Source organism: Diadema antillarum, unplaced genomic scaffold (assembly GCF_040938485.1).
Source record: "Diadema antillarum isolate AM-2024a unplaced genomic scaffold, OU_Dant_1.0 seq00000105_RagTag, whole genome shotgun sequence".
NCBI classification, from domain to species: Eukaryota; Metazoa; Echinodermata; class Echinoidea; order Diadematoida; family Diadematidae; genus Diadema; species Diadema antillarum.
The window spans coordinates 503,480-531,204 of NW_027271191.1; the positions used below are offsets into that span (position 1 = coordinate 503,480).

The following is a 27,725-nucleotide window of genomic DNA, read 5'->3' on the forward strand; positions in this document are numbered from 1 at the left end:
GCCATTTTCACTTGTTCTCAAGTTGTGAAGTGTGACCTGTGAGCAAAATTATCACGACTGTATTGGCAAAGACAGGTAATTCCGTGCTTTCCTAGCTGCTACAGAGTTCTCCTCATAATGGCGAACATAGCAGTGGATAAAGATGCGTTTTATCGGCGTATGAAGAGGATTTACGATGAGTGGGAGGTAAGCTACATCATGTTGTTTCCCTATCACTCAGAATGAGCCGCATCAGTTTTACTTATTCAAAAGTCCTCACCATAGGCATAGGGGGCATAGTCATGTCATTACAAGCATGTACAACATGTTTTCTCATTGATTTGCTGTCTTGTGACTACCAGTTTTATGCTTCTGTCTTAGCAAGTTCAGTGTCTTAGATTAGGCTTTGTATGAGACTGGTTGTTAGAGAAGAATTTTCAATTCCACTACCGAAAACACGAGTGCATTTTTTGTGGCTAGACCCAGACGAGAGAGCTGCACGACTGTACACTGTACACACCACTACTAAGCTACCATGCATTTGTATTGTCTCAGTGTATAAACTATGACTGAGGCACTGAATATTTCAATTTATGGTCCAGAACATTTCTAAATCTAGATTCTAGACAATTATTAGAACAATCTATCATTGGCACATGCACCCTACCCCGGAATCTGCAAGAATCTTTAAGGTTATCAAATATGGAAGCAAACTATCGACAACAACAAGAAGAAGATAGAGTCAATACTAAAAAGAGTCTATAAACAAGTTATGTCAGACTTTTGTCTAGACCTACACCCTACATAGAAAGATTTAGAATTTCTTAGGGACCTAGACTGAGACCGAGGTCTCGAGCCTAAAATTGCTAGACTAGACTCTAAGACTATGCATTTCAATTCCTAAATTCTGGTCCAGATTCCTCTAATAACGGTATTACATAGACCCTTTTGGCCTAGGGGCTAGTTAGAACTGGACTAGGTCTTTCTAGACAGTAGTAAACCAGACCGTCAAGAGGCCTACCCATGTCGCAAAAGCCATTCAGTAGGCCTACAGTACCTTACCACTTCCCGGTATGGCAACGCAAGTATGAATGATCATCGTGATCACGACTGAACTCAAATCTTTGACTTTATTCCCGATTGTATTTTTTCTTTTTTTTTTCTTTTTACCATCTGACATTAAACTAAAGCTTCAAATTGGAGTTGCAACAAGTTTGCAGCAATGTTCCAATGTATTGTGGTGTGTAGCAAGGAGAACTTTTCTTGTCATGTGAAGCAGGTTTGAATGAAATCTGAAGTATAAAGCAAAGATTAATGACTGTGACTTGTTATGAAATTACAAGACTATAACAAAAATGTTAGTGTGAGGCCATTAGCATATCATTTTCTTTTCTCTTTTTTTTTTCGGGGGGGGGGGGGGAGGGGGTCGTATTAGATTTAAGGAAGAAAAGGGCATTGAATGTGGGTTTCCTTTATCCTCTTACAGGGGTGGATCCAGGAATTCTGTGAAGGAAGGGCGCCTTTGCAAAATTAAAGGGGGGCACATGCCCCCTTCAAATTTTTCCTTTTATTCATTTGTTTTAGCAAAAAATAAAGGGGGCGTATGCCCCTGCCTGGATCCGCCACTGCTCTTATAGCTAGAATTTGTTAGTAAAAAGTTAATATTCGCTGACTTGCAATGTTTGCCACTTGTATACAAAGCTGTGACTTTCATACTGTATGCAACCTAAATGTAGAAGTCATGAAGTACAAAACAAATAGGAAAGGAGAAGAATGTTGAGCTCCCAAGTCCCCAAGACTTCTTATCTGTCCATGAAGTGGGCTTACATTGTATATCTAGAGTAATATCTCATTGAACCCATGATTATTCATGTCCTGCATATATTACAGTAAACATAGCATATTGTATTTTTAACTAAAGGACAAGTCCACCCTCATATACATGTGGATTGAGTGAATGCAACAATAAAAATGTATTAGTAGAACACATCTGTTAAAGTTTGGGGGAAATCTGACAATCCATTCAAAAGTTATGAATTTTTTAAGTATCCGCGCAGTCACTGCTGGATGAGAAGACTACTACAGTGCATGATGTCACATGCGTACAACAATATAATGAAAATAAAAAGAGAATTTCACAAAACTTTACTTTTTGAATAAAGTGCCCATTTCTTTGACTTGTTCCTGATGTTTCTTGAGGGCAATATTATTCTTCCTACCTTCTGAAAGAGAGAAGTCAAGTGTTCTTTTGTTATGCAAGAAAAATGAAAATACAAAGTGTATGTTGAATTTTCTTTATTCTCTCTTTATATTGTTGTACACATGTGACATCACAAGCTATAGAGTAGTCTTCTCATCCAGCCATGACTGAGCAGAAACTTCAAAAATTCATAACTTTTGAATGGAGTGTCAGATTTTCCTCAAACTCTCACTGATGTGTTCTGCTGTAAATATTGCTGCATTTACTCAACCCACATGTCTAGGAAGGTGAACTTGTCCTTTAAAAATATGATATTGCATAATATATGATATGTTATATTCTGTGTTGTATTATATTCTGTTATATTGTATTATATTATATTATATTATATTATATTATATTTATTGTATTATATACAATCATGTTATATCAAAAGCTCTTTATTATTTTCTTAATAAGATATGGTGTAAGGTGAATTCTTGTTATGTATGAATTTTCTGCTATGCAGTCTCCAGCAGAGAACAGCAAGCTGAAGTCGACTGATGCCATAGTGACAGCTGTGGGAGTTGACGAGGATGTTGTTTATGCCAAGTCTACCGCTCTTCAGGTGGGTTTCCATTTTTCACTGTATTTAGAGTGGAATTTTAATACACCAAACATACTAGTTTGTGGATTCAGTGAATCATGCAGAAAGAGCAAGAGAACACATGAGTTTATGTAAATATATGGTGAGATTATAAAATGGAATGCCCATTTGCAGTTCTAAATTCTTTGATATAATGTTTTTTTATAATGCTTGTGAATGAAATTTTATTTAGCTGCTTGATTTTTTCTTTGACACTCTCACCCCAACCCCCCCCCCAAAAAAAAAGACAAACAAGAATTTTATAGGAAAAGAAAACATAAAGTTTGGAGGAAGAGAGTCAAGGAAATGCTTGTTCAATTTTTAATTATGATGTCTTTATTCTATCGCTCAAACAGACATGGCTGTTTGGCTACGAGCTCACCGACACCGTCATGGTACTGTGCCAAGAACACATCTACTTCCTGGCCAGCAAGAAGAAGGTTGAGTTCCTGCGCCAGGTCTCGTCCAATCAGGAGAAGGAGAATCAGAATGGCGTGCCTGCCATCACGCTTCTCGTCCGGGAGAAGGGTGACTCCAACAAGGCCAACTTTGACAAGCTGGTGGCGGCCATCAAGGGCAGTAGAGAGGTTAGGCAGAGGTCATGCTGGGCAATATGTAGACATAGCTAGACTGGGATTTTAAAGGAAAGTACAGTGCACTCCCGTGATAACGAAATGCTCGGGACCGGCAGTTTTCTTTCGTTATAACGAAATTTCGTTATAACCGAACAAATACAATATATAACGAAAACAAGGAAGCTACGCATATAGATATTCTGTTTGTTGAATACTCGTCATACACTGGAAAGCTATGTGAACAATAAAACAAATACCGGTAGTTAATCAATTTCAGATTATTGTATTACAATAATGCAAGTTCCCCTCGGAATTTGTGCATGACACACCAAGCGAACACACAGTGATGTGACGCGTTCGCCCATACAGAGACGCTGTAAATGCCTTGTTCCGCTACGTATTTTCGAAAGCGATCCGCATTTCGTTATAACGCAGCACATTTCTTTTGTTTTTCTTTGTCAGTGGTGCTCGGAAAAGACTTTGTTATAACAAGAATTTCATTGTAACCGTGTTCGTTACAAGCGAATTTTGTAACTTAGACTTTAATGGCGATAATTTTGGGACCAGAAGTTTTACTTCGTTATAACGAAATTTCGTTATAACTGTGTTCGTTGTAACGGGAGTGCACTGTAAATTAAGCAAAAGAAAAATAGTTACCATGGTAAAGGTAGTTCACTCATTTACATGTAGATGTCGTAATGGCAATCTTAGAGGAAGTAAGGTTTTTTGTTTTTTCAACTTCATTTAGAATTTTTTGGAGTAATGTTGGCTAGAAAGATTGGATTAACGTTAATACTCAACCTCTAGACATCTGGGCATAGTTCTGTACAGAGTCTTCAGGAATATTAGCATCTCGTAGGGAATGGATGGGCATCGAGGAGGATGGATTTAGTATTGATATTCATGTGTGAGTAAGGCTAGCAGAAGCAATGCATTAATTGAAATTACAGATGGGAAAATGAAATTATAGGTGGAAAACATTGTTGTTGAACAATACAGAGTTTACCCATTTGAAAGGCAAGTAAATTGTCGGAGTTAGCACTCTGAGGATACACCAAAGTTAATTGGCATATGCAGATGCCTGGATATGTATTTACCAGTCTCTTTTTTTTTTTAACGTGGTCTCACAGGGCAGCACTATTGGTACATTCCAGAAGGACAAGTTTCCCGGTGACTTTATGGAGGCATGGAGATCAGCTCTCTCTTCTGGAGGACTGAAACCGGTGAGGATTCTAGTCACAACATGGCGTCTACAAGCAAATTGCCAAGACTGGGCTTGAGCAGATTTCATTGTCAATTTATCAGTCCTGTGTTTTGTTTTTTATGTTGTTTTCTTTTGTTCTATTTGGTTGTTTGTTGGTTCTTTTGGTGCTGTTGGTGGTGGTGGTGGTGGTGGTGGTTTGTGAAAGATGCTGTTGTTGGTATTTACCAAAGCGTTTGTATCATTTGTATCATTTGAACAATTGTTTTTTTGTTTGTGGACAGAGCTGTCTTCTGTAATGGCAAAGTAGAATGTTCCTGCTCTTCATTTCATTTAGTATCCTTTTTTAATGATTGTATCTTCTAGCAGTGTTTTTGTTTATTTCATGTTGATTAGTGTATTTATCATTTCGAACTCTACACTTCATAGAGAAATGATGAAAATGCATTTCATAGTAAAATCTGGAGAAATATACCAGTACATGATTTTATACTGTTACAAAAAAGGGCACTGATGTAAAAAAATTCTGATAAAACAGAGTTATTTTCCTGGTCCCAAGGAGTTAATGCTCAGAGATTCCACAATACATACCTGTAATTGTGTTTGATGAAAAGTGTTAATTTGATAGAGGGCGATTAACACATTTCCTTACATAGTGGAATAAAATACAAAAGAATAAAAAAAACAAAAAAAAAAACCCTGCAGCTGGATGTTGAGTAGATTTAACTATTCTTTGTCTCACTGACATGTGATGATGTCATAAAAGCACTGAGAAAGCATTTCACCTCACATGCTTGTTAAATCAGGTTGACATCAGCTCAGACTTTGCCAAGATGATGGCTGTGAAGGAGGAGAAGGAGATCAACATGATCAAGAAGGCATGTCAGGTGACCTGCGACGTCTTCACCAAGAAGCTGAAGGAGGACATCATGGAGATTGTCGACGCTGACAAGGCAAGTCGCAGGAAAAACGAATGGGGCAGGGGATGGGGGAGGGGCGGACTAATTCATTTCAGTTTTATTTTCACTCTGATCCAAGTTCCTCAAAATTTAATGGATGGCCCTGATTTGATGAAATATCAGTCCATTTTTTCCCCAGCTGGATGTTTTTTTATGACATTCGCTATTGCCCTCACTGAAACAGATTATCCAAGGATTTTCCATCTCCCACTTCACTTCAATGTGGGTTATTTGTAAGTCTTAATCATTGCCAAACAGTACTGTTATGGTGGGAGCCAACAGCATTTAGGTGTGTTTGCAAATGAAGGTGATTCATTGTGTTCTTTCTGAAAATTGGGCTTAAAGGACAAGTCCACCTTCATATACATGTGGATTGAGAGAATGCAGCAATATGTACATATTCAGTGTATGATGTCACATGCATAGAACGATATAAGGAAAATATAAAGAGAATTCCACAAAATTTTATTTTGTGAAAAAGTGCACATTTCCTCAACTAGTCACTGACATATATTAAGGATGATATTATTCCCCCTGCCTTTTGAAAGAGGCAAGTCAAGTATTCTTTCATTATGCGAGAAAAGTGAAAATATGTTGAATTTTCTTCATATTTTCTTTATATCCTTTTACACATGTGACATCGCAAGCTTTACTAGTCTTCTTTTCCAGCAGCGACTGAGCAGAAACAAAAAATTCATGACTTTTGAATGGATTTTCCAATTTTCTTCAAACACTGATGTATTGTAGTAATATTGTTGCATTCACTCAATCCACATGTCTAAGTAGTTGAACTTGTCCTTTAATGGCTGTCCTGTCGTGTATTTGTCTCCCGTACAATGAGCAGAAGGTGCGACATAACAAACTGGCAGAGAGCCTGGAGCAGGCCCTGGAAGAGAAGAAGTACCTGGGTGGAGTAGACCCCTCTCAGGTGGAGATGTGCTACCCTCCCATCATTCAGAGTGGGGGCAACTACAACCTCAAGTTCAGTGTGGTCAGGTGAGTGCATCAATTCTTAAAACATTGCACTCCCGTTATAACGAACACGGTTATAACGAAATTCCGGTTTAATACAACAAAGTAAAAGTTCAGGTTGCAACATTATCCACTCTGTGTTTTTATTGTTTATTTTTTCGGTTATAACGAAATTCTGATATAACGAAAGAAAACTGCTGGTCCCGAGGACTTCTTTATAATGGAAGTCCACTGTAGCAGTATACCTCGTAGTCTGCCAAGGCAGCGAAAAGTCAACGTGATGATGTTTACCTGTAGGTCTCACCAATGTCAGCCAATATCTTGTGTGCTTTTACCACTTTTCATCAGGATATCTCCCTACTCTTTGCATGAGAAGTGAAATGGGTTTGTATACGTGCATAGAGTGTAGCTCTCCTGCACATGGAAATGACAGGTTTAAATCTTCAAAGAAAGGGCACTACTGCCAGGCTTGGACTTGAACCTCATGCATGCATGGAAACCAGTGGTCTTATCTGCATCGTCTTAACCACTCGGCAGCAACGCCTCCCTACAAAGTGGACAGAATTCAGATGATACCATGACTGAGACTGACTTGTCACCACAGTCGGGGACCATACTGCTGAAGGGTTACTTCATTCCAGTTCCATCTGGGAATTCAATAGATTCCTTACATTATCAAGCTGCAGAGAAAATGAAAATACATAAGGGATGACAGACAAGCTTATGCTACCTGTGAGAAGTGGTCTACATGAGAAAGCATTGTAATTGGTATCCACACTTCACTACCATTTCTTCCTATTTTTTTGAACATTATTTAACAAGCTCTTTGCTGCATGCTTTCTTCTTGCCAGATGGAAACGATTGAACAGTATATCATAATTTTTCCCATTCACTGTTTTGTTTTATTCAACTCATGTCTTTTTATACCCCCGCCAAACGAAGTTTGAAGGGGGTATATAGGAATCAGCGGACGGTCGGGCGGTCGGTCCGTTGCAAATCTTGCGTCGCGAACTACTTCCTCAGTTTTCAACCGATTCCCATAAAACTTGGCACAGATGTGTGCCTTGGGTTGTAGATGTGCAAGACATATTTTTTGACAGTACCCAAAAGTATGTTGCCATGGTAACGGCATATTATGGGCAAAAATGGGTACAAATCTTGCGTCGCGAACTCCTCCCACAGTTTTTGATCAATTTTTATGAAATTAGGTACAGATGTTCATCTGAATATGTTAATGTGCAAGACACATATTTCCGCAGTGGCAAAAAGTGCGTTGCCATGGTAACGGCATGTTATTGGTAAAATATAGGGCAAAATGCTTCATGGCAAAACTGCTTCATCAGTGTTCTTCCAATTCTCATGGAATTCATATTGAATGTTTGTCTTAGGATATAGGTCAGCATGACACATTTCTTGACAGTGACAAAAAGTATGTTGCCATGGTAACAGCTCACATATTATGAGCCAAAATGATGGAAAATTTTGTGTTGCAAACTACTTCCTCAGTTTTTGCCCAATTTCTATGAAACTTGGTACAGATGTGTGCCTTTGGTTGTAGATGTGCAAGACGCATTTTTTGACAGTACCCGAAAGTACGTTGCCATGGTAACGGCATATTTAATGGCAGAAGATCAAGGAAAGATCTTGCGGATTTAACTACTTCCTCAGTTTTTTGACCAAAGCTTATGAAATGTGGCACACACCTTGATCTTGGTGGGAAGATGTGGAAGACATATTTTTCGGACGTGTCGGAAGCTGCGTTGCCATGGTAACGGCATATAAAAGGCAGAAGATCAAGGAAAGATCTTGCGGATTGAACTACTTCCTCTGTATTCGACTGAAGCTCATGAAATGTGGCACACACATTGGTCTTGGTGGGAAGATGTGCAAGACATATTTTTTGGACGTGTCGGAAGCTGCGTTGCCATGGTAACGGCATATTAATGGCGGAAGATCAAGGGAAGATCTTGTGGATTGAACTACTTCCTCAGTTTTTGACAAAAGCTTATGAAATGTGGCACACAATAGTCTTGGTGGGAAGATGTGCAAGACATATTTTTCGGACGTGTCGGAAGCTGCGTTGCCATGGTAACGGCATTTAAATGGCAGAAGATCAAGGAAAGATCATTCCTTGGGTAAGACTGTCGTCACGGGGCGGGGGTATTAATCACCTTCAGTGATATTTCTAGTTTTCAAATGTGAATGCATAAATGTTTCTACATTGCCTATATGTGTTTTCCTTCGAGTATTCCTTTACGCATTGGACATTCCTAGCAGTGGCTCGATTGCAATGTCTCATCTTTTCATGTTGTCCTTTCAGTGATGAACACAAGATGCACTTTGGGGCCATCACTTGCTGCATGGGTGTGAGGTACAAGTCGTATTGCTCCAACATTGTGCGCACCATCCTGGTGGACCCCACCGAGCAGCAGCAGCAGGTGTACCAGCTCCTCCTGGAGGTGGAGGAGGCAATCTTGCAGGGGCTGAAGCCAGGTATGATATGGGGGTACAGGGGGCTCTGGGACGGGAATGAAGGGAAGGCAGGGCTTGTGCTAGCTTGGTTCCTTGGTGTGGTGTAACTGTAATTGCCATCAGCAACCTGCGTGCACACAATTGTTGATGAAATTTTAAGGGGGTATCCTTGAGAGGGTTCACTCTTGGAAGTTCTGAACTTTATTTCTTGATAGGCATGTATTCAGAGATGCTTTGTTTAGCAGTCAAGCACAAGTGTCTGACACTTGTCATCATTGAATAAGAATTTGTAGTTCTATAAATTTTAAGTGTATCATTTGAAAGTTGTGTATTATTGAGTTTACATATGCTTTATTGAAGTTACCAACAAATTGATGCTGCTAATGGAAAGGTTGTAAATTAATCTTTACTCACTCATTTGGTAGATGTGTGCTAGTATTGAGATTGTGAATGTTTCATTAGCCTTACAGATGATATAATGTGAATGAAAGGGAGGTAAGTGACTAATAATTGTGAACTTTACCATTCAGCATGTCAATTTGGGTTAAATGGTGGAAGCACTAATTTGCCAACGATCACAGGGTATTGCACACAGACTACAAAACAAAAGAATTCACTGCACCATGATGGGCGACTTGTCGGTACTGTGTTGTACTCTGGACATCCAAGACTAGAAACATTATGACCTGTGAATTCCTGGACAATGATGAATTTAGGTGGTGCATATCGATTGAAAGATTTTGAAAAGGAAGCTTATTCCTCTTTGCTATACAATATTAGGAAGCAGTTGCTGTAAAGCTTTGATTGTCACAATCCAACACATGCATTGCCACCTGCTTATGGTGTGTCAAGGAGCTTTAGAGATTGCTCTGAAGAGTGTTAATACTTTTGAATATTTTTGATTTGTTCTTGTTTTCTGCTCCTGTAGGTGCCAAAGCCTGTGACGTGTTCCAGGCAGCAGTCAATTTGGTTAAGCAGAAGAAACCAGAACTCGTTGGAAACCTCACAAAGAATGTTGGGTGAGTTCTCCAAGCTCTTACAAAATTTAGCTCTACATTGCTTTCTTGATCTTCTACTGAAGTTGGTTCATCTCATTATTATTCTGTTTTTCTTGACTTCAATCCTCTTTACACATTGTTATTGGCCTGAGATTACTTAAAGTGTTCTTGTACGCCTCGTGTATTCAATTAATTCATGGTTATTTTATTATTTTTGTAATTCATTTATATTTCTTTATCCATTCATCTATAGTTATTTATTGTCACTGGGGCGACAAGACCTTGTATCTACAAAATATCAAATGTTCAGGAGAGCCAAAAAACATGGCGGCCAAAGCACTGTGGCAAATGGGATATCCTTTCCTTTGACACGCTGTGGTAGCTTCATCTTTGGAGTAAGACAGTTGGGATTTGGACAGGACATCACTTAACCCATTATTTGACCATTGATTTAAAAAAGTCATTTTCACCAAAATTGCAGATACAAGGTCTTGTCACCCCACTGACATTATGTTGATGGCACTTGTTTCTTTCTTGTTTATTTATTTTGCAGTTTCTTTGTTTGTTGCTGAAGTAGTTATCTGGCTTATCAGATATTTACGTACTTATTTCAGTATGTATTAGGAATTCTTTGCCTCACTACATGAAAAGATTTGATTGCTCTCTCAAAATTTTGCTGAGTATCTGTGCTACATGAATTGTATTTTCAATCCCAGATTCCTGACTGGGATTGAATTCAGGGAAGGTACCATGGTGCTGAATGCCAAGACAGAAGAGACGATTAAGAAGGGTATGGTCTTCAGCATCAACATTGGCTTCTCCAACCTGGACAATAGCAGTGGAAAGGACTCGGCCAGCAAGAAGTATGCCCTCTTTATTGGGGACACCGTGCTCGTCAATGAGGTAAGTCCAGTTTGCCTATAATAATCTCTCTGGCCTGGCTGTGAACCGGAATGAAAGCTTGAGGTCTTGTCTGATGTTGTCACATATGCATCATTTTTGTACATTTTTGTGTGTCATTGTTCTCTACTCATATATTGTATGATATGATCTGCCTCTGTGATGACTTAAGGTTGGGATAAATCTGTCATACATCTGACTTTCTATAGATGTTATTACCAGTATCTATGTTCCCTTACAATACAAAATCAATTAAGTCTATTTATGTTTTTTTGTTTCGAGGTAGAGTTTGTCATTTCTGTACCTTACAATGTTTTATCTCCTTCTGCAGGTATGAACTCTATGTTGTAAAATGTTGTGACATATCAATTATTGTATTATTTACTGAAAGTGCAAAACTTAAGTCCTTCCTGATGTAAGGAAGCAAATCAATGAAAAGAGATATGTCTGTCTTAATTGTATGCTGGATGAAGCATATGAATTTGGCATGTAGCCATTGAAGAGAGCTTTCCAAATCACTTTGTTATGACCCATCTCTGTTTGGCAGCCACATTCACGATCACATTAACTGAATTTGTGCAAAGATGTTTGAAAGAGTAAAGTTATATGTGAAAACTTGTAGTTATTGAAATAATTGTAATAATGTTAATTTTTCATGCTGTTTTATTATATTTTACACCAGGAGGGGGCAGCAAAGTTATTAACTCCAGTCAAAAAGAAAGTCAAGAACATTGGTATATTCCTGAAGGTAAGCATTGCCAAAGATAACTGTCCTTTTTATCATTTCCAAGCAATTGTGTATTCATATTTTTGAATTGCATGTAAGAATAAATCATCAATTGAATTGTAAGTACTCTGGTACTGAATGTCTTTGATATTATGCTGTTGGTCTGACTGTTATGGCCTATTACAAACACTGATGTTGTGAGTGTTGATTTATAATGTAGCTCACTGAAACTATATCCATGTCTTTGATCACATTAAAAAAGTAGTCAAGAATCTGGAGGCATGAGATCCATGCTAAAAATGCTGGATGATGTTAAAATTCTGTGAGTTCCTTATGTTTTTTTTTTCTTTTAATGTGTATCCACATGCTCTTGCTAAACTTACTGAGAAGTAGAATAAGGATGTAGTGTGGTAACACAACTTTGTTTAACTGAGATCAGTATGGACCTTTGGAATATGTTAAGGTTGGACATGTGCAGATATTTTCTCAACCCAAATTTGTGACGAAATTTCAGGTGAACTCAATAAGGAGTATTGCTCAGAATTATATCAGAAGTCAGTAAGTGCATTTACAGATGACCATTTTAAATTTGATGAATTGTAGTCATACTCTGTGTGACGATAATGAAAAGGATGCTTGTCTGTGGAGAAAACCAAGATTTTTTTTTTTTTTTTTTGCCAATTGATGATAAAGTTGTACAGAAAGCATTGTTTTTTTTTCACCTCAACCAACAACCATCTTAATGCTGTCTACCACCTGTTCCTTTATGTATCCATGACAACCACCACCACAGGGTGAAGATGAGCAGGAGGAAGAGAATGACCAGAACAAGAAGGAGCAGGAGGAGTTGCTGGGTAAAGGGATGCGGAGGGCAGTGCTGGAGAGTAAGCTCAGGGTGAGTGGTGGAGGCCCAGTGGGAGCTATTGTAGAGCACAGTGCCGGAGGCTTTGTACTCATATCCTTGTTTTAGATTGTTTAAATCCCGCCAAGCTTGTACGGTGCACTCCTGTTATAGCGAACATGGTTATAACAAAGTTCCGATTACAGCGAAGTAAAAATTCAGGTCGCAACATTATCTACTCTATGTATTTTTATTGTTTATTTGTTTGATTACAACAAAATTTTGATATAACGAAAGAAAACTGCCGGTCCCAAGGACCTCGTTAATGGGAGTCCACTATACATCCTTGGACAAGAAATTTTACATAATGTTCTTCATCAACATGTTCAAAAAACAGGCACACACAAAACACAACAACACACTATCATACATGCAAAAAAAAAAAAAAAAAAAAGACAAGGCAATGGGTACCTGGCAGTGGTAGGTTAAAGTATAGTGACTGAGCCCTTGGGAAGAGAAGTGCTGATATTAAAGAGAGAAGGCCATGTTGTTACGCAGAATCCATACTTACAATTATGACACTCTAGAGAAGTGTGCAAACCCTCTACCATGATGTGAGGCATACTGAAATTTAATATTTTTATGCCTCCGCAACGAAGTGGCCGGAGGCATTATGTTTTCGGGTCGTACGTCCGTCCGTCCCGTTTTGTTTTTGTCGATATCTCAAGAACCGTGTGGTGGTTTTACATCAAACTTGGTATGAGGGTATATCCTTGGGGGATAATACTTTGTGTGGATTTTAGGGTCACAGGGTCAAAGGTCACAGGTTATTTTGTGAAAAAAATTTGAAATTTCATGTTTTTCTCCATATCTTGCAAATGGTTCAAGGTATCTTCATGGAACTTAGTATATATGCTTGTACCGATGGGCAGTGATTATCTAGGGAAGTTGGGGGTCGTGGGTCAAAGGTCAGGGGGTCAGAGGTCAAGGTCAACTCCTCAAAATATCACTACTTTCCTTATATTTATGCAATGAATGAAGGTTGTTTTTTTTTAACTTGATGTATACATGTATTACCCAATATATATTCTGTGGGAAGTTTCTTGCCAAAAGGTCAAAGGTCAAGTGAAAGTACTGAATTGCACTTTTTCCTCCATATCTCAAAAGTAACTCAAGGTATCATCATGAAACTTACATATTTATGCATGTTCAACCTAACAGTGATTCTCTTTTGAACTGTGAGATCAAAGGTCAAAGGTCAGGTTTAGATAATGCTATTTTCCCATTTGATACTGAAATTATACTTTTTCTCAATACCTTGAAAAATCACTCAATGCATAAACTTATAAAAGGGTCAAAGTCAAGTAAAAATCATCAGTTCCCCAAATACCTGCACTCTGACATTTTAATCATTCATCCAATTGAACCTAGTTCTAGGAAAGTGAACGTTCAGCACATTTGTGTCAAACCTGTCATTTTGATATTTTGCCAATTGTTTGAAACTGTCATCACACATTGTCAAGACATTGTACTATAGACCTATTAGGAGAACCATGCATTATGGAGGAGGCATATCAGTCGCCGTAGCGATATATCTAGTTTCCAAATAAGATGGCACTGTCCGTTTTGTACATAGTTGTGTATGCCTATATAGGTATGTATTTCATAGCTTCCTAGTGTGAAGATGGCCACAGATTATCTTTGATTGACTCGATATGTTATTGTATGTGTCTCAATAAAAGTAGTTTTAGTTGATGTAGCTGAATATTTATGATGAAATGGCACTTGTTACATGACCTGTTCAGGTTATGGTGTCATGTGAGGGTACCATGTGAGCTGGTGTAATGCCATTCAGACTGGAGTAATTTTCATTGACATGTGACATTGCAGAGTTTGCATGGATCTGCTGCTTTCATTGCAGTTGCAGTTATAACTATGTACTCTTTGAGCCATGCTCTCCTTCAAAAACTGTCTTATATAATGTGTCTGTTTCCAATACAGAATGAAACATCGTCAGAGGAGAAGCGCAAACAGCGCCAGCATGAGTTGGCTGCACAGATGAACAAAGAGGCGCGGCTGAGATTAGCCAAAGCGAAGGACACAAAGAGTGAAATTAAGTGAGTAAGAATCATGGTTACCTGTCTCCTTCCCCCTTTTGTGCTCTTGCACCATGCAGGCATGAAAACTGGATATTTTGTACTGATAGTACACAGTGTTGCTTTCCTCTAAACCGTAGTGTAAATGATAAAGCAATTCATGAATTCATGGATGCTGGAAATTTATGAAATGTAATTATTCGACATTGACAGTAATTTATGAACATGTGACAACGTTTTTTTCGACAGTCCTGTGTGAGCCATTGTGTAAACCTCCAAAACATATAAGTGTAAGTCGTGGAAGGGAAGATATACAAAGGGGGCGGGGGCACCATTGGATAAAAGGAAAAGTCATTTTGTGTTGGATAACAACTGTTCATCATTGATTGGAATATTCACTGATCAGTTGATTAATATTTAGCCTACAAGGAAGGTACTAATTTGTAGATTAGATATTGAGAACAAGGCTAAGAAAATAAGTTAAATCTCTTAGTATATCTTTAGTGACAGCCTACTGACAGTGATATAATGATTACATTTTCTGGGAATAAGGTCAGGGGATTAAAACATCTTTCACTGGCAAAGATGCTTATGACAAAGTGGTGACGTAGATTTGTCTTCCTTCATTTGTGTATGCTTGTAGGGTCCAAAAATCCAGTGTTGCCTACAAGAACCCTGCCCAGATGCCCAGAGAACCGGACATCCGACGCCTCAGGATATTTGTAGACAAGAAGTATGAGTCGGTCATCCTACCGGTGTTTGGTGTGGCCACGCCCTTTCACATGTCGGCGATCAAGGTACGGTCATTGCGAGGATGTAATCTGACAAACTGGTCTCAAGAGTTATAATGTACCATATCTCTTCTGACATAATGTCATTTGTAGAGCAAATCAAATGATTTATAGGTAAGAGCTGATTTTTTGGTAGGGCTATTGTCTCGTGGAGCAGTTTGGCGCAATTTAGTTGATATGCACAAGTGGTACAGTTTACTGTAACAGCTGGCAATCAACTGTAAGTATTGCAGTTATTGGTACCATGCACCTGCAAATATCATATCTTCCATTCCATGAAAAATTTTCTATAAAATAAGGTGTGGACGAGTATTTTTCCTGATTAGATGAATGGAAACTAACGTGCAAAGAATACTGATTTTTTAATAGAGACTGACGTTCAAGTCTATGTTTTTTTTAAATCCCTCCTCTTGTTTTTGTCTCTGTTTATTGCCATCACATCTGTATTGATGTTTATGATTGCCCAGCTTGCTAGTCACTGTTTGAATTTGAGAGTCACTTGTTCCTTTGTACCCTTTTTGCACAGAACATAAGTCAGAGTGTGGAAGGGAACTACACGTACCTCCGTATCAACTTCCACCACCCTGGGAGTGCCATGGGCAGAAATGAGGGTAACGTCTTCGCCAACCCCGAGGCAACTTTCATCAAAGAGCTGTAAGTTGGGCTTGCATGTCAGTTTACTTGTGTGCTTTCAGGCATTTCTGGGTGACCAACGGGTTGTGTAATCGTGCATTTTTCAGACAGGAAACCCAGAGCTGTTATTTTCAAGGATGCCAGTTTTCAGGCAAAAGCCTGAATTCAGGCCCTGGCATTTTCAAAGTTCAGGCTTTTTCGTGTACAAAGAAGCTTCATGTAGATGTATTTCAGGCCTTCTCTTTCATTCTAACTGGCATCCCTGTATTTTACTTGACTTTATCAGTAGAAGCAGTCCCAAGTTTTTCTTGGATGTGTGATACAACCTTTGATATGCATAGATGACTGATCAGAGCTGTAAAGAGAATAACTTCCAGAATGAAAGGGGAATATGAGACATGTCATGTGTGACATATATTAGGTGTATATCAAATACTTTCACAGTCACATGACCTAAATGTTGTCTATGTGCTCGGCTCAAAATTAGTGGTAGCCTAGGGCCACTAAAAATTGATGGTGGGCCACCAAACTTCCAAAAAAGGTTTATCTTAAGGTGGACTGATCAGGCAACTAAGATTCACAGTTAGTTGTTGTGTTTCCTTTTATTTTAGGCCATATTTTGGGCCACCACATCTCTTTTTTGGGCCACCAAATCTTCAGATTTAAAGATAGAGAATAAAGTTAGTGTCAAACCCTGTTACAGGTATGCTTCGGGCATCAGGCTGTGTGAAGTGGTATCAGTCAAACTATTGCTCCATTTCAAATTATCCTGGAAGGCTGGAATTTCCCTGCATCAGCTGCTTTCATTTCAGCGCTTTCTTCCAGAAATTATTTAAGTTAAAAAGTGATGTTCCATTAAATATTCCAATGTTAGACCTTGCTAGTGGACAGGATGACGTAAGTATATCATGATGATATCTTTAGAATTTTAAGTATCCAGAGAGCTGGTAGAAATGCAGACATGCAGACATTTTTATTGCTGTCTCTCCCACCTACAGGACATATCGGAGCTCAAACACAAAGGCACCTGGTGAGTCCACAGTGCCGTCAGCAAACCTCAACACAGCATTCCGTCTCATCAAAGATGTCCAGAAGAAGTTCAAGACGAGGGAGGCAGAGGAGAGAGAAAAAGAGGTGAGAAAGCAGGTTCTTTCTCAAGGCGAGGAGTTCATGCAGACTTTCATATTTTTTGCTTAAAGGGACTGTACTGGTACTGGTTGAAGTGAAGATTCAGGTTTATAACATTTTCTTTTTGTGAGATAATGAGAAACATCTCATGAAATATGAAAGAGCATGTAATTTCAAGAAGGATTCAATGTTTATTTGATGAAAATTGGCCTTGGAATAGCCGAGATATCCGAAAAAGCAATCCTAATAAAATTGACAGGCCACAACTTTTATTACGATCTCTTTGTTTTTCTTTGTTTTTAGTTATCTCAGTCATTTCAAAACTGATTTTCTTCAAATAAACTTTTGATTCCCCATGGAATTGTATGCTCTTTAACATATCATAGAGTGCTTTCTAAATATCTCGCAAAACGTTACAAGCTGAATCCTCACCTCAACCAGTACTGTGCAGTCCCTTTAAGTTGTGGTCTAGTATCTTTACGTGACAGTGACAGGGTATGTGTGTACCCTGTGTGTAATAGTAGTAGTAATAATAATGATATATACAACTTATATTGCAGAAATACAGGGCAAATTTAAGGTGAAAACAGAAGAGGTTTTACATTGCAACTGATTGACAAATTGCCCTACATCGAGGGCAATTTGTCAATCAGTTGCAATGAAAACATCTCGACGGAAGAATTTCATGAGGTTTTACATGTTTTTGTATGAATACGTTTAGCCATCAAAGCTCAAATGTCACTCATGATCCATTCAAGAGAACTAGTTTTATAGGGCATATACTATATTTCTTTGGGGCTATGTCATTAACAATTTTAATGAAAGTAGATTTCCACTCACACTGCAATTCAGTTACATTATGATTATTGTCGTTAACGGGCCATGTTGCTACTTAAGTCTGTTATGAAACTTCTCTTGGTTAAATTTACTATAACATCAGTATGGAATAATGCCTCGGCTGGTTGCACAACACCTTGAACAAATCATACACACTACAGAATATCAGAAAATGGTCACTGATTGAAATGCAGCCATTTTCACTGATGATTTCAGGGTTTTGTTGTGAATACTGTATATTTTGTGAGTCTAAATTTTCGCGAATCGGGAATTCCCGACGATTTCGCGAGTGGTAATATTCTTGATCGTGGAGTCCTGCACTGAACAGAGAAGTGTACATGCGTACGTCACATTCACATCGGGATCAGAGTCAATATTTTCATGTGTCTTTAATTTCGCGAATAGCACCTGACTCGCGAAATTCGCGAAAACAAAAACCTCACGAAATATTCGGCGTATACAGTATAACGTCTATGATGGAGGCCAAAAGGTTAGTGACACAGGTGGGTGTGTCAATCAGTTGTACTAAACTGTGTGTAGACGTTGAAAAGTTGACCTTCGCTCGCAGGGAAGCATGTACATCTTTTATACTTTTGCAAAGCAAGTCATTTATTTAAATACAAAAACTTCAGTGTCTGCTGGACATTAAAAATCCAAAATGTAATGTGGATTCCAGTTTATCCAAACAATGCAGAATCCGTTAAAGTTTGCCTATAAATACAAAATACAATAGAATATTTTTGATAAGGTAGACTCACCGGGATATGTATTATTTCAATATCATGATGTTCCAATTCACTCCTTCTCACATAATATAGATGATCAGATATATAAATGGCAACACCACCACCTGAATAGTTTCTGTTTTGCCTTTCAATACCTAGACCTTCGATTCTCAGTTCTTCATCCAAAACAGTGTCCTCACAAAACGTTTCATTTAAACATAACAAATCAGTGTAAACAGTTATTGTTGACAAAGAGGAAGCATAACAAATGGAACTGATATGAAATAGGCTTCAGCATTTTCCATTACTCTTCAATGTGCCTGCTGTAGTAAATTGAATTTCAGTGTTTGTTATTGTTCCCCTCCCCCCCTTTTTTTTGTGTTTGTAATTAACTCTAGAGATTCAATTGATGTCAACATTACTGAATCTACTTGGCCAATACTCTTTGACCTGGGATGTCAAATGCAAGATGCCAAGTCATTAAGCCACTTCCTGAAATTGGAAGTCTAACTTGAGAAAATTGGCTGGCCATTAATCAATCTAGTTGTGATTTTATGATTGTATCACATCTATTTTAAAATAATATCTAATTACATCTTTCCATGTGTGTAAGTTTTCCAAGCTGGAATCAAATAGCAATAATATTGTTGATTCTTGAAAGCATTTTCCCATTCTTTTAATCCCCTCACCCCAGGGTATTGTGAAACAAGACAAACTGGTCATCAACCCCAACAGGGGAAACCCCAAGCTGAAGGATCTGTACATCAGACCAAACATTGTACAAAAGAGGATGCAGGGCTCCCTTGAGGCACATGTCAACGGTGAGTCTAGTTTTGCTATCATTCATGTGAACAATCCAGGGTAGCTTCATGAAAGGATTAAACCCATCAAGTCATGTGGCAGAAACCAGGAATAGCAGCTGGGGTATTAATCATGTTACAAAGATGGTTGAGGCACACTTGTCTAGCACTTTCACCAGCAGTCAGTATCATGTCACTATCAGTGCAGTTCACCATATCCTTTTTGATAAGCTGCTGTGATCACCCATAATTTTTTGTTAAAGGACAAATTCACCTTCATAGACATGTGGATTGAGTGAATGCAGCAATATTGATAGAACACACCAGCAAGAGTTTGAGGAAAATTGGACAATTCGTTTAAAAATTATGAATTTTTGAAGTTTCTACTTAGTCACTGCTGGATGAGGAGACTACTACAGCATGTGATGTCACATGTGTACAACTGTATAAAGAAAGTATAAGGAAAATTCAAGATATTTTCACTTTTCTCGCATGATAAAAGAACACTTGACTTCCCTCTTTCAGAAGGCAAGGGGAATGATATTACCCTTAACATAAGTAAGTGACGAGTCGAGGAAATGTGCACTTTTTTTCAAAAAGTGATATTTTATGAAATTCTCTTTATATTTTCCTTATAACGTTGTACGCATGTGACATCATACACTCTCGTAGTCTTCTCATCCAGCTGTGACTGTGCAGATACTTTAAAAAATCATAACTTTTGAACGGATTGTCTGATTTTCCCCAAACTTTCACTGATGCGTTCTACAAATATTGCTGCATTCACTCAATCCACATGTATATGAATGTGGACTTGTCCTTTAATACCTCCCAAATTTGATGGGATGGGATGAGATGAACTTTGAAAGATGAATCCATTGATGCTTTAGAATTATCAGTCATAAATAGTCCCTTGTTAAAAGCTTGTGGACCAATGCTTTCCCAATTCTGATCAAATTATCAAGTAGGCGTAGCTTGATGATAGATCAAGGAAAGTATTGATTGGTGCACTAGGTGCTGACTCTCAGCCTTTATCTTTTGATTGAACGTTTGCCTTGTTCTGTCTGTCTATCCTCCCTTCTGGTTTATTCTTGCCCAGGTTTCCGTTACACCTCAATGCGAGGAGACAAGGTCGACATCCTGTATAACAACATCAAACATGCCATCTTCCAGCCATGTGATGGAGAGATGATCATCGTCTTGCATTTCCACCTCAAGGTTAGTGTCAAAACCTTTATGTGAGATTCCTTTTCTTGGTGGATGCTGTTTTGTCTTCAGTGGGTCACACGTTTGATGACATTTTGTCTCTTTAACTTGGCAGGATTAGTAGGGTTCATGAATATCATCCATATCACACAGCTGTTGGCTGAAGTATGAAGGCTGTGTTTGACGTTGTGTGGTTTCAGCTTCATTCACAGCAAAAAATGTTCTTTGCAGCCACTTCTCCTTAGAAGTGATGTTCATACTGACGCATCCATGTACATTCATGTGTTGTAGCCTGATTGTTCATGTGTCTTTTTAAGAAGAAGGTGAGAAATGTACAAGGATGTCAAATAAGGCAAAATAATGAAAATGTCTATTTGAACCCATATGTAAAGCCCAGGATCTGTGTGCCTGTAGGATTGAAAAGAGCTCAGTGCTGTAGACACATCTTGTACGTAAACATGCATGTGTTGTGCATGAATGTGTATGTATATGTCATCTTATTCATCATCTTTTTGATACATCTGACATTTCTGTGCCAATGTGGTATACCACACAGAACGCCATCCTATTCGCCAACAAGCGCCATATGGACGTTCAGTTCTACACCGAAGTGGGAGAGATCACCACGGACTTACTGAAGCACCACAACATCCATGACAGAGACGACATCGCCAGTGAACAGGTGCGTTAGTTTTTTCCCTCTCTGCCTTTTTCCAGTTTTTCAAAGTGGTAATGATTGTTTATAGACATACCATAATTTCATCTGAGAATACTGGCCAAGGCACCAAATGCAAGTGTCCATCACAAAATAAGGAACAGGGATCGTATAGTTATGGTTGAGACCTAATTTCAGGTTTCTAACATTTTTTAGTGAGATAATGAGAAACCTCTTGTGAAATATGAAAGAGCATGTAATTCTACGAGGAATTCAACATTTTATTTGATGAAAACTGGTTTTGAAATGGCTGAGATATACAAAAAAGAGCGATTCTAATAAAGTGTGGGACCCCCACTTTATTACGATTGCTTTGTTTTACTTTGCTTTTGGATGTTTCAGTCATTCCAAACCCAATTTTCATCAAATAAACTTTGAATTCCTCTTAAAATGATATGTTCTGTACTATATCATAAGTGTTTTCTTGGAATCTCGCAAAAAGTTAAAAGCCCAATTCTCATCTCCACCAATACTGTACCATCCCTTTATAAGGGTGTAATTTTGCTGTAATGTCTTGTTCGGTGTCAAACAAGAATATAAGAGATTTATCTCAAGGCTTCATGCCTTCATGCTACAAAGGCACATATGTCTCTTCTTCAGCAGTTTGTCTGTTACACAGGCTGGGGAAACTGATTAAATTCTTGACTCCCACCCCTCCACCCCCTCCCTAAACAGGCTGAGCGGGAACTGAGGCACAAGCTCAAGTCGGCATTCAAGAACTTCATCGAGAAGGTGGAGATGCAGACGAAAAGTGAAATCGAGTTTGAGGTTCCCTTCCGGGACCTGGGCTTCCCCGGTGTGCCCCACCGCAGCACAGTCAACCTACAGCCTACCAGCAGCTGCCTCATCAACGTTGTGGAATGGGTGAGTTCCAAATCTTATGACAAACCTGTAAATACCTAAAATGGGCTGCCTTGGGAGGGTGGTGCAGAGAACAAGGTTTTGGATTTTTATATCGTCACTGGGGTGACGAGGTCTTTTATCTCCAATTCTTTTGTGAAAATGACTATTTTTGAAATCAATGGTCAGATAATCAGTTAGGGATGTCCTGTCCAAATCCTAGCTGTCTTATCCCAAAAATGAAGCCGCTACAACATGTCAAAGGAAGGGGTATCCCATTTGATAGAGTGCTTCGGCTGCCATGTGTTTTTTTGCTGTCCTGAACATTTGACATTTTTGAGATATGAGGTCTTGTCACCCCAGCGACGAATGCAAGATCAAAGTTTTCAAATCCTACGTGGGTATGGAGATCCATGGACAAGATTTTTTACACACTTTGTCCATCTTGACCAGATGTATGAATGGGAACTTTGCAGTGTTTGGGGTAATAAATAATGTTTTAGCCCTCTGGCCAGAAAGCACTGATGCTGCAGAGGCCAGCCTGGGTAAATGAGACTGTAGTATTATCAGTATCCAGACTTCAACTTCTTGTGATAGACTTCATGATTCCTTCTTGTAAGCCCTGTGATTAAGTTTTGATGAATTTGTGTCTATTTGTAAAATGGTAGTCTGTGTGATTGAATGTGACAATTGGAACACTAACTTGTGATCCTGAGAGCAGCTTGTGCTACAAATCCCTTTATATAGCCAGTCATAAGATATTATGTTTAAAAACAGTTGTCACCGCCTCTCTGTTTCGCCTCCTCTCATATTTCTTCATGTCCAGCCCACATTCTGCATTTCCCTTGACGAGGTGGAGCTGGTGCACTTTGAGCGTGTCCAGTTCCACATCAAGAACTTTGACATGGTCTTCATCTTCAAGGACTACAATCGCAAGGTCTCCATGGTCAATGCCATCCCTATGAACCTGCTTGACCAGGTCAAGGATTGGCTGAAGTAAGTTTTAGTGCCTTATACATCTTCCTTTTTTTTATCCTTCTCTCTCGTCCTTTGTCTATTTTACATTCTTGAAAATGAGCATTTTTCAGGATCAGTATATTATCACCAAGTAATGTGTCCTCAAGGGTGCATTAAGTCATCTTCTTTATGAATATGTGCATTTTGTTATTGTTGTTGAATGGTTAGGTCTTCTGTTGTCAACCCCCATGAAAAAAAAAATGAATTGATAAAGATGAAGAGACCCATACAAACATCACGTTATGGCCAGTGTGCCTGAAATTCCATTTTGTCAACTATCACGTGGTATGTGACTGCCTTTATATGTCTTTCATTTACAGACATGTTTTGTACTTGGAACTTTTGGAAACACATCTAGCATGAAAATCACACCTGCCCTTATTGTTATGCTTGCCTGGTCATGGTGGTACGTTTTCTGCCTATTATTCCTCACTGTATGTCTGCCGGTATGCTTGTCTGATATTCAGGCAAGAAGAGTCAGTGTTTGTGGCCTCACTGCACTGTATGTATTTTTATTTCTGCTACCTTCATTATACTTGTATTATTGTCTTGCCCTGTCCCCCTTGCAGTTCTTGTGACATCAAGTACACGGAGGGAGTCCAGTCATTGAACTGGTCCAAGATTATGAAGCACATTTTGGATGACCCAGATGCATTCTTTGAGGGGGGAGGCTGGACCTTCTTGGAACCGGAAAGCGATGTGAGTGTTGGATACGGAAAGATGCATGAATTACTTGCAGTCTATATCTTGATGTGAGAATGCTTTCTGATGAATTAATTCCCAGGTGTCAGAGAATAAATGATAAATAATAGAAGTATTGCCAGTACCACATATTTTATCAAGGATTTTTACAAACTTGGCAAGGCGAGATCAGAAATGAATTCATTCTCAGGTGTCATAGAATCAGTGACAAATAATGAAATCCAGTACCACATATTTTATCGAGGTTTTTCACAAACTTGACAAGGCGAAATCAGAGTGTCAAGTCCATGGCCTTTGTTTTGTTTGTTATGTTTTATTTTGTTGCAAGTTTACATACATCACAGCAAGCGATGTCAGAGATGATTATAACAACTTTCATGATGCAAGGAAGACAAAAACAACTGTGATGGTTACGTCTTTATCAATATACATGGAATGAATTGAGAAGTGAGGCAATTGGAGGTTAGTCTCCACAGTGTAAAGTCCACGTAGTCTTGTCTGTCATTAGATCTTTCAAGGCTTGGCACTACCTATTTCAGTGAGATATATGTGTGGTATTTCTTCATGGGATAAGGCCCAGTAAAGCCAGGGCTTGGTTCAATCAAGGTAGGGCTGTGTTGTGACCACACCCATGTCTGCATCTCTTCCAGAATGAAAGGGAGGAGGATGATGAGGATGAGGAAGGAGACGATGCCTACGAGCCATCCGGGTCAGAGTTCAACGAGAGTGAATCTGAGAGTGAATACAGTGAAGAGTCAGAGTCAGAGAGTGACTACTCTGGTAAGATACATGTAGTAGGCAAAATATATGAAAATGTTTGTGTGTATGTGTTCAGTGCTTTTTAACCCCTTATGCCCCCAGAATGATTTCATGCATGACGGATCCTGCTCCCATCTACAGTAAGGTTGAAGAGATGTCTTGCAAGGTGTCCTTTGAAAGAACAGAATACTTTCTAGCGCCATGCCTTCTACATCTGGTACCACTTTCGGATAGAGAGGATGGAATCACCATAAATGGCCTGCCTTTAGAGACTTTAATCATTCATTTTTGGATTAGCATCCTATTTTTTGTTTCTTTCATTCCAGTACACAGTAGGTGCACCTGTACCTATGTATATCATGTACACTACATCTACACTACATGCATTGAACGCCAGTGGCAATTCGCGAAAATTTCATGCCGCGAAAAAGGCTGTCAGCTCCAATTCGCGAAAATTTCATGCCGCGAATATTTCATGTTTTACAGTATTCTATGTGATAACTGCCATTTCTTCATGTCACTGTTCATGTCATAGTCATGGTTGTGAGTTTAGATTAAAGCAAGATGTCAAAGTTATCAAAATATGTATAGCACTCCAAGCACCAAGTCAGAATGCATAGGATTACCCCATGCTATCTCTGTTTCAGATTGTTGTACAAATAATACAGTGCACTCCCGTTGTAACAAACACGGTTATAACAAAATTTCGGTTACAACGAAGTAAATAATTCAGGCCAAAGCATTATCAGCTCTATGTATTCTTATTGTTTATTTGTTTGGTTATAACGAAATTTCGATATAACGAAAGAAAACTGCCTGTCCCGAGGACTTCGTTGTAATGGGAGTCCACTGTATCTTGAATCAGAACTTGCTGCTGTCTCTTATTGTCAGAGACAGTGGATCATGATGAATGTATTTCAGGTACACGTAGTGCTAACTAACTACACATTGTAAGCCATACAATTTTACTGCATGAAACACCAGTATCTGACTAAGACTTTGCTGATTGGTTGTTTGTGCCAGCAGAGGAGGAGCTCGGCAGCAGCGAGGAGAGCGGCAAGGACTGGGACGAACTGGAAGAGGAAGCTGCTGCAGGTGAGTGACCTATAACCATTTATGAGTCAAAGGTCAAAGTTCAGTTTGTTGTCTAATGAGTACTGTAAAACAAATGTTTGCATGCATTTTGATTTCGCGAATTTCTGCGAGAGCCAGGATTCGTGAAATTAAAATGCATGTGAAAGTTCTTGTCTACTCTATGCGAGCGTATTGCATTGAATGTTAGAGGCAACTCACGAAAATTTCATGCCGCGAAAATGTTGTGTTTTACAGTATTCCCCCAACTTCAGACAAGCAGACATATGGCACTTTGCCTGAGAGAACAGAGCAATGTACCAACATTTTGAAAGTTTGTTTCTGACAATCAAGACATCTTGTCCAAAGCATGCCTGACTAAGCAATTACTACTACATGCATGGTGGATTCCATGTTTCATATATATTTGAGAGGATTGCATGAATAAACAAGCTGACAACAAAAGCCCCAGACAAAAACATATGCATGAATTTGAACTGAAGAAAGTGAGACACTACTTGACATAGCAAAAACTCCTACATGCAAAGTGGACTCTAAGTACAGATGAATGGAATAACTTGCTTCATGGAAATAATCCATAAATTTGAATAAATCAGTAAAGTGGTATATTATATGTTATGAGGTTTCTTAGGGTAAAAACAAACAAACAACCAACTATGACTTTGAATAATCTCTAGACTGGCCTTTTTATCATGCCTTTTTGTGTCCCTATATTTTGCAGCGGACCGGCGCAAGGATATGAACCTGGAAGAAGATGAATCCTTGAAGAAGAAAAGTAGCAAGCGCGCCCCACCCCCCAAGAGGAAACGCTCTGGTGGCAGCTCCACTCCAGCCAAGAAGTCACGGCGTCGCTGATCCCCCCACTCCCTCCCCCTCAAAAAGAAAAAAAAGAAAAAAAAAGGTACCATCTGGCCATTTGCCTGTGGCAGTAGTTGTATCATAGGACTGGTCGTAAGGGTAGACGACAGCAGAGATGGGGAAAACATGGAAAAAAATACAAGAACAATGGATGAACCTGCAGAACCATGTGAAGGAAGCATTTGTGTGTAATTTGTCCTGATGTGTTGTGTTGTGTATCGTGAAACGCATTTATCAGAATGCCATTTAACCTGGACCTTCTGTGGTGGATTACCACGCAGAGACACTAAGTTGTGTCGCGAAAGAATTCTCTGCCCACCCAAGTTTGCCATGTGGAGTTTTGCTCCACTTCCAAGGGTCATGCTCTGTACGTACTCATGCCCAATGCATGTAATGCAGCACAGGGTTAGCACGAGGAGTCTACACTTTTATCTCACATTTCATCTTGAGTGTGACATGAATTCTGAGGTTTGTAGTATTCAGCATGATGGGGTCAGTCATTCACAGATATTCCAGCATTTATTGGTAATTTTGATACAAGGAAGAATATTTGTGGTTACAACCGTGAAGAATAGCATTGGCTGTAATAATAGGGGGGAAAATGTCAAAGTACTTTGCAAGCAACATCTATTATTATTTCTCACATGAGAAGTGCAGTACCAGAACCTCTATCATCGCCTTGGTTTGTATGTTAGTTTAGTAATTCTATATGTTTCCCAGAGGGATATTCCAGGATTCTGTGTATTAAAAGGGACCAGACCACTTCCCCAAAGGTTTGAAATCCTTTGGGATATGAACTTTGTCCAGTCATAATAAAGCAAAAAAATTCCAACTGTCTTCCCCATACCCCCCCCCCCCCCACCCTTTCTTATAACTCAAGTATTCAAATCATAAATAGTTTCTTAACTGGACAAGAAATTAAGGTAGAGGTAACATGGAAAAGCAGTTAGTAGGGGTGTGGTATTAGTGACAGGAAGAATGGAAAAATGTGCCTGATATTCCGATGCTCACATTTGTTGCACAGTGGTTGATTTTATTTTGAAAGCATTATACATACTAGAATGCAGATTATTTGTG

General features: G+C 38.9%; 1 protein-coding gene across 1 annotated transcript; it reads left to right on the forward strand.

The window, feature by feature from the left end:
- LOC139726948 (FACT complex subunit SPT16-like) lies at positions 1-27,725 on the forward strand. The gene is made up of 24 exons (XM_071637936.1): positions 1-186; positions 2,688-2,786; positions 3,161-3,391; positions 4,510-4,602; positions 5,387-5,533; positions 6,384-6,535; positions 8,832-9,004; positions 9,912-10,002; positions 10,698-10,884; positions 11,564-11,629; positions 12,402-12,503; positions 14,451-14,566; positions 15,189-15,342; positions 15,863-15,990; positions 16,968-17,103; positions 19,354-19,480; positions 20,559-20,677; positions 21,222-21,347; positions 22,056-22,244; positions 23,047-23,216; positions 23,807-23,936; positions 24,590-24,719; positions 25,725-25,793; positions 26,512-27,725. Exons 1-24 carry the CDS (start codon positions 118-120, stop codon positions 26,643-26,645), a joined length of 3,138 nt encoding a protein of 1,045 aa, XP_071494037.1. The 5' UTR covers positions 1-117; the 3' UTR covers positions 26,646-27,725.

Excerpts from the sequence above, each read along its gene's own strand:
- LOC139726948 (XM_071637936.1), top strand. The coding sequence starts at position 118 with ATGGCGAACATAGCAGTGGATAAAGATGCGTTTTATCGGCGTATGAAG. Across the intron at positions 10,885-11,563 it reads ACACCGTGCTCGTCAATGAG|GAGGGGGCAGCAAAGTTATT; the intron begins GTAAGTCCAGTT and ends ATTTTACACCAG. Across the intron at positions 14,567-15,188 it reads GACACAAAGAGTGAAATTAA|GGTCCAAAAATCCAGTGTTG; the intron begins GTGAGTAAGAAT and ends GTATGCTTGTAG.